The 15193-nt window shown below is 51.1% G+C and overlaps 1 protein-coding gene and 1 non-coding gene across 2 annotated transcripts; both read left to right on the plus strand.

Annotated features, from left to right (window-relative positions):
• The first annotated feature begins 5768 nt into the window (after window positions 1–5768).
• On the plus strand, window positions 5769–7466 carry LOC122154581 (beta-keratin-related protein-like). Its single transcript, XM_042804383.1, has 2 exons — window positions 5769–6014; window positions 6776–7466. Exons 1-2 carry the CDS (start codon window positions 5784–5786, stop codon window positions 7112–7114), a joined length of 570 nt encoding a protein of 189 aa, XP_042660317.1. The 5' UTR covers window positions 5769–5783; the 3' UTR covers window positions 7115–7466.
• Window positions 7467–9738: 2272 nt separating this feature from the next.
• On the plus strand, window positions 9739–9820 carry TRNAS-AGA. Its single transcript has one exon. It is a non-coding gene; the product is annotated as a tRNA-Ser (tRNA).
• Window positions 9821–15193: the final 5373 nt, after the last annotated feature.

Raw genomic sequence — 15193 nt, forward strand, 5'->3', positions numbered from 1 at the left:
GGATGTTTAAAATTTTGGTCCATGCTCAGGAATATGGCAATGCATGCTGTTTTGCCAATTGACGGGGTTAACACAAAGGACGCAGACACCAAGCTAAAGAAATAGGCTTATTTTACTTTAGTTTAAAATAGCAGAAAGAATAAGCAAGGTAATGCACCTAGACATTACTATTTAAAGCTAGCTACAGTGATTAAGAAAGATACATCACCAATTGCCCTCATACTTTACCATCATCCAGATCCGTGCATCAGTAGAGGAGCCCCCTCACGGCGAAGGGTCGGAAAGCCTTTCCCGGCAATTGGGAAGTCCTACGCAGTGCGTCCACTCGTAGGTGAGGTCTCCGTCTTTGCTGTGAGAGGGTCCAGCTTTTATACAGTTTAACAAACAAGTCTAAACAAAACGCACAGGAGATATCTGGTAGATTGATATGCCTCACTCAGGCATGTCCGGATCTGGCCAGGATCTGGGCATGTCTGAGGAGTTTCTGTTTTTCTTTACATTTGGGATTTATAGTTACTTCCTATTGTTTACTTATAGTTCCCAGGGATTGTTCCCAGGGTTACATTTTCATGCTGATAAGATGCCGGTTGCTTCAGTCTGCTGATAAGATGCTGATTGCTGGTCGGGGAATTCACTCAGAAGTCAACTTTGGTTTGAGGCTTATTGTTTGGGCCCCTTTTTGTTTCACATGCCGGGGCAGGGAAAACAAAACAAAACAAAACCAAAAACAATAAAACTGGACATGCCTATTACACCAAAGCAAGCTCTCTCCTATCTGCCTACAAGTCATCCACACCTCACATTTACTCTCACCATACCTTTCTTCACACCTTTTTGGAGGTGCTGCTGGGAGATCGCCATTTTCCCCTAACTAGTGCTCCAACCGTACTGCTCACTGCAGGATTGGAGTGTCTCTCAGATAATTTTGTAATCAAAGGTAGGGGTTAATAGCCCACTCCACATTTACTAATGTGCTTGGTTATAGCTACAGAGCTGCCTTCCCTTCTTCCCTGGAAGCAGCAGGGATGCCAGCTGGAGAGTGAACCCATCCACCCCATGTCAGGACATCCTAGATGCCCAGCTGAGGACAAGGCGCTGGGATCTACAGCCACCGTCCCTGTGGTTAAACCTCCAAAGGCTTCTGGAAAGCTGGTACCTCCCATGCTCCGTGCAGGTGTGAACCACGGGACTTCTAGTGAAGCGTGGATGAAAAAATCCTGGGGAGGCGGGTGTCACTGCACAGAGCATGTGCTCAGCAGGGCAGAGAGGGCTGCGGCAGGTAGTTGTGGCCGAGTGGTGAAGACGATGGACTAGAAATCCATTGGGTTTTCCTGCACAAGTTTGAATCCTGCCAACTACGGGGTGCAGTCCTGCTTTGGGCTGCCTGCAAGGACCACGCTGCAGCTGAGGAACTTGAAACCCCCTTGACTACAGCACTGCTAATGCAACTTTCTTAGCGGAATGCACACTGTCTAGGACAGTGACCTGAAGACACCCCCTAAACTGACTCTCAGTCACTGGGTATTCCACTGTCAATAGCTGCCAATTCCATGAGGGGCTTCCTTGCCTGATGTGCTTCTTGGCATATGGGTAGGGTTGGCCGGTCCTATCAGCCAATCACAGGTCTTCCTGAGAGAAGGTGGTGGGCATAGCGGGGCCAAGAACTTGCTGTTAAACTCTCACAGAGCAGTATGAAAACATCTTGGTTATGATGTGGAATAAGAAAATGGCATCTCCCTGCCACAAAATGGCAGCTGAAAGGAAATGGCAGCCCCCGTGTGTGCAGGGGAAAGTCCTTCCTTGTCAGATGTACTTGCAGGGATATGGGGAGGGGTGGCAGGTCCTTCCAGCCACTCACAACAGACCACATCACAGGGAGAGGGCACTGCCTTCAAGGGAAATGGTACACCTGGCTGTCTGCCAGGGACAGTTGAGGCCAAGGGGCCTATTTGGACCGAAGTGGAGGGCAGAACACCCGGTCTGCCTTATCTGGGGTAAAAGTACTCCCTCTACTACTGACAGCCATCACTCCAAGTGATCAGTGATGTGGAGGTGAGGGATTTGCTGTGGGAAATATGGGATACGACCCAGTCTGGGCCAGTGGGCATAGGGATTGACCAAAGCAATCACCCACCACCCAACCCACTAGCTGCACAAGGCAGATTTTAGCTAAGAAATAGTAGAGTCCTGTGTCACAAGAATTCGCAAGTGGCCTGTGCTGACGGAGGAGAGAGCCTGGGACTCAAAGTATAGAATTACAAGAGCACATATGCAGGCATGTGCACGAGGTGTCCCGGCAAAAGTAGGGGCACCCGGAATTTAGTTTTGCAGGGAGTACTTACACCTTTCAAATGTTCAGGTACAACACAACTTGACTGACCAGCAAGACCCACATTACTCACAAGTTGCAACGGGGCTAATGCCAGCTGCCCTTCTGTGAAACGAAGGGACAGGGGGTGCAGAGTGTCCCTGGAAGAGCTGCCCAAGACATAGTGACCTCTCCACCAGTGACAGTATTCTTAAGTCAGTGGGACAAGGCACGGAGCCTGCTGAGGTAGCTGAGAAGTTTGGTTCGCTTGGAGCAGCGGACCAGAGCAAAGGGCTTCCAGTGGTTCTTTCCAACCGTCATTACTCTGGGGGACACTGAGTCTCATGGGCCCTTGAGCAGCCACCAAAAGGCAATGCCTTGGAAGGCAGCAGCAGCACAAGATTGCACAGAAGCACCAGCCGTTTCATCAACAGTGCTAAAATATGTGGAAATTTCCTTGAGGAAAGTGGCGCTTTAGGACTATGAGCTCTGGTATCCCTGGCACATCTGAGGCTGGGCCACCATGTCCACTGAAGTCCAGAGCAGGGTGACTCATGTTTGCCAGCAGCTCTGGGTTTTTCCCAACTCCTCCACATCACGATGACTCCCAGGTGCTGTGGGAGACTGATGTGCGATGCCCGTTTGGAGATTGAAATGCATGGAACGTGCCGCCCCATCCCTGACCCAGGAAAAATGGGCATGAGCTTTTGGCTCTCTGCCCTGAGCCTCTCCTGAAAAGCAGGCCATCCAGGCCTCTGGCTTCTAGGCTGACCGTGCTGAGCTAAACAGGTCATTTTGCCTGTGGGTTTATTTCACGGAAGGATGCACGCATCTCTTTGACCACACTCCTATGCCTCAATTTGCCTGTGTCCCACAGGTTCTCCACATCCCAAGATGACCCCCGAGGACTGGTTGGAAGAATTGTGAAGGCCTTGTCATGTCATCCTAGGGACAGTGCTACTGAGATCCCAAGGAGAGATCGCTTGAGAGAGACCGGCCTCAATCTGTGGCCTACTCTTTCTCATTATGGATTTGCTATGGTCCCTGGCCTTGTGGGGAGAAAACATAGGCTTTTTCAGAGCCTGACAAATGTGAGGAAGGTCCTTGTGGCCCTCATTCCCTCCTGCAAGCAGCTTCCCTCCAGACCACAATGGTAACTTTCCTGGCCTTGCGTTTTGCTCAACAGATGCCACCATCTCCTGTGAGCCCATGATGACTCGCCTAGAGAGAGATGTCTCCCAGTGCTAGCCAAAATATGCCCTAAAGCCCTTTTTCAAGAGCAAGGTGATCAAAGGGGCTCAGCTGTGGGGAGGTCTGTCCACTGGAATTTACACCTTCAGCATATGGTTGCTTAGCAAAAGAACAAGCGTTCACTCTCTGATCTGTGTTTCAGCTTTGACACCTTCACCAAGATATGTTTCCTCCTACACCTGCTGTAGCTCCAACACAGGTGCTGTCCACGCCAGAAACTTCACAGATGGCTCAGTGTGTTAGATCACCCACACAGTTGCTCGCTCACACAGCCCAGCCTGATGCTCCCTGGCACTGCCAGCAATCACGCTTCAAAGTCACATCAAATCAGCTCTGAAGTGCTTTCAGTGCAGAGCCTTGGGCTAACCGAGGGAGACATCTATCTCCCAGTGGGTCTATATAGACTAGCAGGAGATGGTGGGCGAAGAGACTCTCATCTGCAGAGATGCAGTAAAACTCAATGACAAGGAACGATCATTGTGGGCAGGAGTGAGGGCCACGAGGACCTTGCTCACGCACAACAGGCTCTGCAACAGCCTGGTTTTTATGACCACGTTGCTAAAGGAGACTCGAACTCCGTCGTGGGTTACTGTAGGATTTTATTCAGGTCCAGCAGCGTTGGGTCACCTCCGCAGAGAGTGACAACTTACATGAGTTTGCATACATGTATTTATGCACCTACAAAGCATTACCTAATCCAGAATACACAGAATTATACTTTATCAGTCATTATTATCTTGACAGTAGGTTTCACATCTTGTTCTGGAGTCCGACCACTTCATTGTTTGTTTCTTCTTTCTTTTAGTCTTCAAGGGAGATTACCTCAAGTTCTGTACATCTCAGTTCTTAGTAGTCACAATGATAGATCACCCATTGCTTCGGTAGCTAAGGGCCAGTTTCTCATACATCAACATCCTTTGAACTGTCAGGCACATCATTACCTTTGTTACAACATTTTATTAATGCTCTATTCAGTTGACTGCGCATGCAGCCCTGGGCTGGGGCTATACAGGGGACAGAGCTGATAGAACAGCTTATGCAGCAGCACTGCATTGCAACATTTTCCCAACACACGTGTCCAGGGAATGAAGGCACCTGTGTAACAACAGGGAGCAGACCAGAGGATCAGGCAGGTCTCTTTCAGGTAATGTCTCCATGGGATCTCCATCGCCATATCCCTTGATTAACTTAACATTAAGCTTGGTCTGCTCAGAGCAGGAGGTTGTCCCAGAGCCATTCCAGAAGAACCATCCATCCCACATCATTCTGGGCTGCACTCACTCTCATGGGTCCCTGAGCAGCCACTGGCAGGCAATGCCTTAGAAGGCAGAAGCTGCACGAGGTTGCACAGAAGCACCAGTTGATTCAGAAATGGTGCTAAAATGTTGTTCCTTACAGAAAACTGCAAATTGGGACTATGAGTTCTGGTATCACTGGCACAACTGAGGCTGGGCGACCGTGTCCACTGACGTCCACAGCAGGGTGAGTCACGCTGGCTAGCAGCTCTGGGATTTTCCCAACTCTTCCACATCATGATGACTCCCAGGTGCTCTGAGACTCATCCAATGTGCCTTTGTAGCATGAAATGCATGGAATTGGCCACCCCCTCTCTGAGTCAGGAAAAAGGGCCATGAGGTTTTCATTCCCTGCCATTCACCTCTCCTCCTAATCAGGCAAGCCACACCTCCATCCTCTGGGATGACCTTACAGAGCCAAACGGGTCAATTTGGGTGTGGGTCTCCTTCAGGGAAGGACGCGGGCAAGTCTTTGATCACAAAACCAGTCTGTGGTAGAGCCTGATGAGCGTAAACAAGGTCCCTGTGGCCATCATCACCCCTGCCCACAGGGGGCTTCCCTCCACCTCACAGTGGTCTTTCCTTTCCATTGAGCTTTGCCACGTCCCTGGAGTGGTGAGTCTCTCCTCCCATATAGGATTGTGCAGTCTTGAACTTCTGCCTGGACTTACCAACTGCCTCCCGTGTGTCTACGATCACCCATGAAGAGAAATGTCCCACAGGTTTTAGACTGAGTGCCTGCAAAGAAAGCATTTGAGAGAAGACTTGAGGTGCCCTGTATGGTTGAATTTCACCATGACACGTGGACTAGTTAACCACAAAGAGGGCAATGAGACCAAAGGAATTTGTATGAGGCAAGTCAACTAAAAATATCTGTCTGTCCTGCGTAAGAACTCAGAGTTAATTGAATTTATAAACCTGGGATACAGATGAATGATTTTGATGTTCGATGGTATGAAAAAGAGGACAATATGTGGGATGTAAGAAGCGAGGGCTTAATCACCAGGGAAGGCGTGGGAAGCGGAAACTCCTATGTGTTCAGATGCTTCATGAGCAAGGGATGTTCGTGGCCCCACAGGGCTCTGGGACACAGCATAAAAGCCTGCGCTGCTCCAGGCTCTGCATCCTCCTCTCTTGCTTCACTTTCCTCGAGGAACGAGGTAAGTCTGGGTCTACTCCATGTCTCTCTCTGTAGGCAGAATTTCTGCCATGCTGGAGTCTCGGGTTGATATTTCTCTGCCTCAGCATGGTCCCGCAATTGAACAATTGAAGGGCTGTCACCTCTGTCTATTTTTTGTGGAGCTGGCTGTGCAGAAATGGGAAGAGGGTGTTCTTTGAAGCAGAAGGGTATCAATGGGGCTCAACTGTAGGGGTGTCTGCCTCACCAGAATTTGCACCCGCAGCAGGATGCTCTCTAACCAAATGGCCAAGTGCTTCATCAATGCAACAACAGTTGTTCTGGAGATGGGGTATGCTCAGGTGCTTTAAACCGACTGGGCTTGGTCCTATCCCAAAGTGGGTCAGCGTTCCTGCACTGTGCAACTCAGAGGAGTGCATTACGAGCTGTAGGAAGACTGTGTGTGTTTAAGAGGTGATTTCTGAGACACCCATTCAACGCAGCCCATTTGTGCTGGGATACTTGCATCAATCTTCATCTGTGCTATTGTACTGGGAAATGGAGTAGGAGGTCCTGGTGCAATCAGCAGCCAGTTAGGCACGTCTTTGCTCCCAGTGCTTCAAATCCACCTTATGGGGATAGGTCACGCACGTTGTGTGTGTTAGAAAGATCAAATACAGGTATTTCCAGCACCTGCAGCTAGAAATGGAGATGGAGAGCAGCCAAGTGTATCTGCAGAGAGCTGTGGACATGAGAGCCAAGTTGATGTTTTGGTCTGTGTTTCCTTCCTGCTCTGTGTTGCAGCTTTGCTTCCTTCACCGAGAGATGTCTTGCTTCAGACCCTGTCCCCCACAGCCCTGCTGTGCCTCTGGCCCAACCCCACTTGCAAGCAGCTGCAGTGAGCCCTGTGTCGCCCGCTGCGCTGACTCGACGGTGTTCATCGAACCCTCGCCGGTGGTGGTGACCCTGCCGGGCCCCATCCTCAACTCTTTCCCTCAGAGCACGGCCGTGGGATCGTCTCTGTCAGCTGCTGTTGGGAGCTCCCTCAGTGCCAGTGGAGTTCCCATCTCTTCTGGGGGCTCCCTTGGTCTGGGCGGGTCCGGGATGTGTCTGCCTCTCCCCCGCTGCAGTCTGAACTGCTGAAGCTGGCGGCTCATCCCCTCGGGAGCAGGACAGAAGACGGGACCCTGCAGCAGCAGGATCATGGCCATGGCTTGTAGACAGGCTGGGTGTCCTCATGCCACCTGGCAGGAGGGACCTGTGCCCACTTCTCCTCGCTGCACGTCAGGCGTGGCAGTGTCTCTAGCTCTTCTTTACTCTGAGCCCTCCGGAAAGGTCTCGTTCTCTTCTGCTTTGCTGAAGCTCCTGCTGAACAGGAGAGGTTGCTAGAGTTAGGGAACGCTCTGTGCGTCCCTCAACCCTGCAGATGTGTTTCTTCGTCTCTGTTCTGTGCCTCTGCATTTCCTCCTTCTCATTAAAGACTTTGTGCAGCATAGCTGGGGTTTCATGGTGGCTTCTTCGCTTTCTCCCTCAGTTAGCCGTATGCTCTGCTAGAGAGACCAAGTGACCTCTGTCACGAGCTAGCAGACAACTGAGAGTGGAGCTCCTTTGCACAGAAATTAAGTAAGCAGGCAAGAGAAAAACAAAAATGCCTCGAGGAAACGGGGTGTGAGTCTGCAGCCTTTTGATCACAGACCTGTGATATCTCTCAGTGTCAGCCTAGAGTCTTGCCACTGAACGCTCTTAAGAGCTGATCTCAGTTCTCCTGCTAGTGCACCCAGCACATCCTGCATGTACGGTTAGGAAGGGGTGACTCTTCACTGCTCGCCCTCAGTACTCCCTGGCAGAGGAGAGAAGCAGGCTTATGGACTGGGCTGAGGTGACAACACTGCCTGAGGTGGCAGGAGAAAATGGACACGTGTACTCAGCTGAGTTGTAGACGGTGCCTTCAGAAACAGGCAGGAACAAGTCACCTTTCTGATCCTGACCCACAGCCAGAGCCCTGCCATTTGGAAGTTGGGTTTATGCCTCTTTTCCTTTTGGTGATGCACCTTGTTCCTCACAGATGTTTTGGGCGAAAAAAAACACCTCAGCTGCTCAGCAGATAAGCAAGTGTACAGCCAAGCACAAATCTAGATGCAGTGTTGCTGTTGAATCATGCAGATGAGGCATTGCATGAACTTTGGAGCAGGTACCCATCTTCCCCTGACTGAATGCTGTTGCTTCAGCTTTCTCTCTTGGTCTAATCTTCTACCAGCAGCAAGTGGAAAGTCTTCTGAAAAGTTTCCTTCTTCTGCAGGATACCTGGACATCTGGGTGCCAGGTGCCCTTACAGGGACTCCATAGGTGTCACTGTGTGGTCGATCCTTACTTCTGCACAGCTGGGAGCTCTGTCAGCCCTGCTGAACAGACACTGAGGTGATGAAGGTCATGGTGCACGTGCCATAAGAGACCAGGCTGGGAGAGCAGGACCTGGCGAGCCTGGGGAAGGGAAGGCTGAGGTCTCATCTTACGCACTGACAGTGGTGGAAACACAAGAAATGTCACACAGAGTAGCCCTGTTTTTCTGCGAGGGTGATCCAAGACCAGTGTCTCAACTTGTTAGGTGTGAATGTTAATTCAGACATTTTGATAGGTCCTCTCAACTGTTGTTCACAAACTTCTTGTGAAAAGCAACCATTGCAAAGCTCTCTTCCACTGGTGGTGTGGGAATAAACTTCAAGGGTGGGTATGGATTGCAAAGGAGAAAAGCGCTGGTTTCCATCTCTGGACGTAGGCAACGTGGCTGCCAGATGGAGTTTAGAGTGGGCATTCAGCAGGGAAATGAGCATGCACAATCACGATCTCCCTCTTTGTAACTCCCTCTACGCATAGAACTGCTGATGACAGAGTGGGAGTCTGTAAATACTGTGCGAACAGTAACCTGCGGACAACCCTGCTTTTGACAGTCAAGACAGCAAAGAGCATGGCTTTTTAAATTTAATCATCTCTTGAATCAGAGACTTGAGAAGCTTCACAGACTGGCCAGCACACACAGTTCCTCTTCAGGCCACCGCACGCACAGTTCCTCGGGACGATTTTTGAGCTCACACTCTTGACTGTGACCTCCTGCCACTCTTGCTCTGCATGCAGACAGGAATATCCACAGGGACCATCTCCATACCTACTACTACTTAGTGCAATTTGCCAAATAGCGCTGCTGTGGAGCCAAAAGGGAATCAGAGCTATTTTGTACTACTAATGAAACTGATTGTTTTTTCAGGTCTTTTGTTGTTTTGCTCAATGCTCTGGAAGATGACAATGCTTGGTCAAGCTGGCAAAAAGATCTAGACAACCTATTTCACCAAAAAAGCTCTCTCCTGTCTACCTGCAAGTCATCCACACCTCTCATTTATTTTCACCTTGCACCTCCTCAATTTCCTCAGCCAGGCTCTACCTTTCCCTTTCTATAGATCTCTCCCACTCTCACAACACATCCCCCCTACACACCAAGAAGCTGCATGCCAGTCATCAACTTTGCTTTTCTTTGCTGGCAGATACTCCAGCTGGAGAGTGAACCCATCCACCCCATGTCAGGATATCCCAGATGCCCAGCTGAGGACAAGGCGCTGGGATCTACAGCCACAGTCCCTGTGGTTAAACCTCCAAAGGCCTCTGGAAGGCTGGTACCTTCCTTGCTCCGTGCAGGTGTGAACCACGGGGCTTCTAGTGAGGCGGGTGTCACTGCACAGGGGATGTGCTCAGTAGGGCAGAGAGGGCTGGGGCAGGTAGTTGTGGCCGAGTGGTGAAGGCGATGGACTAGAAATCCATTGGTGTTTCCCCGCGCAGGTTCGAATCCTGCCAACTACGGGGTGCAGTCCCATTTTTGGGCTGCCTGCAAGGACCACGCTGCAGACGAGTGTCTTGGCTCATGCCAGGGACACAGCAAAACCTCCTTGCCTACTGCGCTTGTCCTACCCTCCACCCGAGCGTGAAAATCCCGGATGAATGGGAAATCCTGCTCCTCCCTTTCCAAGATAGGGGAAGAGAACAGACCAGTGCTCAGTATTGGCCATGAGAGAGCTCCACTGTTGTTGGTTCTTCCTCAAAACCATGTGCCTGATCTTATCCAACATCCCAAACAGAACAACCCCACCAGCTCTCTTCCCTATGCCTAAAACTGTAGGAGGGACCTCATACGGAGGGTGAGACCGGAGTTAGACCTCACACTGATGTGATGAAAGTCTTGCTCTATTTATTTACCCAAATAGCCCCAAGATATAAAGAGCCAGATGGTCACATGCTCTAGGCTTTACAGTCTATTGGCTAAAAGCTCTTATCAAGCCCCCGGAAGTGCTGTGATAGGTCTGCATCATTAGTACACGTGTATAACCTAAATCTACTTTGTGGTTAGTGTATCCAGGCATTCAAAAAGGAAGGAAGCACCAGCTTGACTTCCACATTCCTTCCCTTCTAGGTGACCTCAAGGGCAGGATTACCACGTGGCAGTTTTCTGCTCAGACACCTGGCCTGGATTGTCCGAACCCTGTAGGATCAGTGTATGACCCTGATCCCCAAAAATCCTACCACATGAAACTTTAGCAGCTGATGTGCAAAGAGAGCCTGCACAACATGGCCCTCACTGCTAAAGAAGAAGGGATGTCACCTCATGCACCTGACATCTTGCCAGCACTCACAAATTGCCCATTAATTTAGGTCTCACAAACTCAGAGAGCTGTGGAGCAGCAGGCAAGTGGGGGGAAGGGGAGGGGCCAGAGCTGACTATGAGCTTCAGAAGAGGTCCTTCTTTGCATACATGGACCTCATTGCTAGCAATGAATTGAAGACACATCATAGATCTGGCGTCTGGGGAATATTCTGCCTGACCCATCTCTGGGTCTCGCACACATGCACACCCTTTCCCGGGGTCTTTCCCAGATTTAGCTTAAGGATGAGATGATGAGGGGTTTCCTCCTCTTCTGGGAAAGACGTGGAAGTACAAAAGAGGACGCGGTGGTGGCTGTGGCATCAGGAGACTGTCCCCTGCCATCACAGTCCCTGATGGGTGGGATAGAAAAGAGCCGGAGGCTTCCCAGAGGGCTTCTTTCAGTTGCATACCCAGCTGCTCCCAACAGAGCAGCAAGCAGAGTAGGAGCTGCTGGTAGCCTGCCTGTGTGGTGCAGCATCTTGAGGAAAATGGAAACCCTGAGGGGCACAGACAGCGAGATTCCGGAGAAAGAGAAGGAGAGACAAGCTCGTTGCTGGTGCATGATCTGTTCCCCACAGCCATGCCATTGAGGGTTGTCGAAGCACTGCAAGGGAAAAAGAACTACAGAGAGATGTGAGGATGAATGAAGAAGGAAAGGGGTAATGGAGAAGGCAGCTGGAGCGGAGCCATGGACGTCTTGCTCCGCAGTGAATGCTTTCCCCTGAGAAATATCCCCCTGCAGCAGGCAGCCTGGGGCCACACTCTCCACACCTACATCAGCACTCACATCCCAACCCTCTCCATCCCGCTTTGCTTTTGCCTCCTCTTCCTGGTTCCTGCATGCTCTGACCTGTGGATGGGACAGGAAACCAGCAAACACAAGCCCAAATATGCAGGCCTCGTCCCTTGGCCTCAATGGGAGGCTCTACCAGCTGAGCCTGCCCAGATCCTTCCTGGGAGGACACGCAGCATTTAAGACTGTCCACCACCCAGTCCGATGGGCCAGCCCTGCCCTGGGATGACTGGGAGCCACCTCCACTGTCAACAGTGTTGGGTAGGACAGGAATGGCACCAGGCATGGAGGGGAGGGGTTTCTCTGTCTCTTTGGCACCCTGCATGGGGGTGGGGGCCACCCTCGGCTGTTGGGGATCAGCAAGGGCAGGGCTGTGCCAGGAGGCAGGCCAAGCCAGGAGCTGTTCAGGGAGGACAGCACAGCACAGCACAGGCAGGGGAAGGCCCTTGCAGCTGGTGTGTAAGGAAAGGCCCTAAATGCTGTACAGCTTCCTCAGAAGAACAAACCCTGCCGAGGAATAAGAGCTTTTACCTCAGGGTCAATGTGACCTGACGATCCATGATAAACTGGGTCTCAGTGGCTGAGAACACCCCATGCAGACTGATAAAACAATAGGAGAATTGTCTTTCAAAAAGCACCCCAGGCATGTAACGACAGTCCTAACAGCAATGGACCTGACTGTAGTATAAACCCCCTTCACCTGCATGGGACATTGGTTTAGAACAGCGAAGGTTAACACCCCGCTGACCATACGTCCACACCAGCTGCACCGGAGAAGCACATACCGATATCCTGAGCAATAATGCCTGATTAGCCCACCCTTAACATGAGGAAGTTCACTGGTCAACACAACTGTATTGTTAACATACATACCCTGCTCTCCTCTATATCAGGGTCCTTTGCGCATTAGGCTGCGGCACCACTATGGGCACAGCTAAAAGAGGGGAATTGATGCCCTTGGTAGTTCTATGCTAAGCGTTCTTGTTTCCCTCCTTGATTCTCCAAGAACTGACTTTTACACCAGGTAAAGTCCCGCAGCCCCCTGGGAGCTGGATTTCTGGGCAGGGTTACAGCCATCATGAGCTCGCTGGAGAACAGCTCCCCTCCGCCCAAGGCTGCTCCCTCTCCCCGGGCTTTCCTTCAGCTCCCCCAGAGCCAGCTCAGGCTGCCAAAGAGAAAGTCCCCATCCAGGTAGATGCAGGAACACAGCGCGGGGATCTGCAGTGCAGCTCCCTGCTGCCCTAGTACCTAATGGGCCAGAAACGAGACAGTCGCTTGGGTGTTGACTGCGAGGTTGCTCTGCAGGTGATGGTCCATCCACGGGAATACTGCTTGTGCCAGCTGCTTGTCTTCATTCCGCAGTGGATACCACTGCGTGCTATGTCTTGTTATATTTGAACACCTCTTGGTCCAAAGGAAGTGGACAGCCCATCAGAGGGAGATCTGAGAACATGAGGGCATGACAATGTCAAAAATGGCCGCCAGGCATTCACAATGCAATATGAGAACCCATGGGGAATGACGTTGTCAGAAGTTGCATCTTCCTCGTGGCAGCTTCCTTGCCTGATGTGCTTCTGGGTACACGGCTAGGATTCCTTGTTCCTGACAGTCAATCACAGGTCTGCCTGAGAGCAGGTGGGCCTGGTGGGGCCAAGAACTGGCTGTCAGCCAGTCACAGAGCATTGTGATCACATCTTGGTTGTGGTGTTTAATAGGAAAATGACAACTGAAAGAAAATGACACCCTCTGTGTATGCATGCGAAGGCACATCTTGGTCAGATGTACTTCGTCGTTCATCAGGGCTCCACGGGGATTCACCAAAGCAATCGTCCACCCCCAAAAACTTGTAGCAGCACAAGGCAGATTTTAGCCCAGGAACAGCTTATGGGTAGAGTCCTGCAAAACAAACTTGCTTATGCTCATGCAGCATGAAACGTGACAGATGCTCATATCTGACCAAGTCCTGTAGATCAAGAAACTTGTGCTAGAAATGATCCACCTGGCCTATTTCCACATTATACAACAGGAATAATAATTTTTGCCCCAGTATTGCCTGCATTTTACTTGCTGATTTCTGAGCTGATACAAGACAACTGTACCAGATATGGACGTATCCAGTGCTTAAGAAGAAACCAGGCAGGGTGCTGTGCCTTTTTAATTCAAACAAAGGCACAGCATGCAGCCACGTTAGCCCAGGAGAGAGTGAACATGCCTCCCTCTGAGCCGGGTGGAGACCTGTGCCATGCCATACGGTATTCCCAATGGGCACTGTATTGGCTACGTATGGCAAGGCTTTGGTAGTGGAGGGGTTAGGGGGTGTTGCAGGGTGGGCTCTGTCAGACAAGGTAAGGAGCTGCCCCGTGTGGTACACAGCCAGTTCCAGCTCCACAGCGGACCCACCCCATGACACAGCTGAGCCATGCGCAAAGGTTGTAGCCCCTCTGTGAAAACATATTCCACAGAGGGCAGAAACACTAGGCAGTGAGAGGGGGAAGGAAGAAAATAGCAGAAAAGAGCAGAGGGATGATGCATCTCTCACTTGGGCTGGTAAAGGAGTCTGGAGTGAAGGAGTAAAGTTGAGCCTGGGAGAGGGGAGAGGAAAAGCGCTTGTTGAACCTTAGCCTTTTTGTTTTCTCACTACATGAGTCTGTTTTAAATAGCACAAAGTTATTTTTTCCCATGTCAAGGCTGGTTTACCCACAAGAGTTCTGCTACGCCATGTCCTTGTATTTATCTTGACCCATGAGCTTTCTGATCCAGTTTTCAGTGCCCTGCACCCCACTGAAGGAGGGGAAAGGAGTGAGCAGCTGGGTGGGTTCTTGACTGTGCAACCACACGTTGGCATGTGCAGAGTTGTAATTTGGTGGCAGTTCTGTTGGCAGGTCCCGGGAAGGAGTGCCTGTCAGCAGCCCTTGGTGGGAGCTGGGAAGGGTAGCCCCGCAGTCACCTCCCGGCAGCAGTGCCAGGCTGATGCTGGATGAGGTGGCGGGCTATGGCAGCAGCAAGGGATGGACGGTGGGAGCAGCAGCAGCAGCTGCAGGGTCGGGACGGGATGGCTGGTTGCTCTAAGGCTCCTGAGCACTGGCCCCCAGCTACCGTCTGCTCCATTCAACTTGACGGCTGCTCCTGACTGAGGGCATTCAGCAGTGTCCCACTCAATCACAGAACACCTGGGGTGGAGAACATGCAGACCAAGCCCAGCTCAAAGCAGGCACAAGTAGAAGAGGCTCTTCCGGGCCTTTGCTGGTCGGATGATGGACATCTGCAAATGTGGAGACTCTACAATAATCCCTGGGCAACTGTTTCCCATGTTTGACCAGCCTTACGACAGAGTCCCTGGCACCTGTCTAACCTAGGGAACCTCCACGGAACTTGCTCCGCTTTATCATCACTTTTACATAGTTCCTTACATAGTTCTTCTTCCCCTTTTTCTGGAAAAGAGGGCAACTTTTCCTTCTCATTATCATCAGGGAGCTACCCTGCCCTCTGATCCCAAAGCTGAAGAGCCCCTGAGATGCATCCTTCTTTCTTTCGGACGCGGTGTCACAGACGGTAGGTGCCAATCCAGGACGTGGCATTGACCAACAGGGTTTCAAGCCAGAGAGTTTCCCTGAATTAGCAGTTCCTCACCTGCAAATACAACCAGCATCAGTGGGAAGAGGGGCAGGCGGGAGTAAAGGCCCACCAGTATGACCCAAAAGGGACATAGCAGGCTCTGGGGACTCGTGTTCAGGCTGAGGGG

Source organism: Tyto alba, unplaced genomic scaffold (assembly GCF_018691265.1).
Source record: "Tyto alba isolate M040663 unplaced genomic scaffold, T.alba_DEE_v4.0 Super-Scaffold_41, whole genome shotgun sequence".
NCBI classification, from domain to species: Eukaryota; Metazoa; Chordata; class Aves; order Strigiformes; family Tytonidae; genus Tyto; species Tyto alba.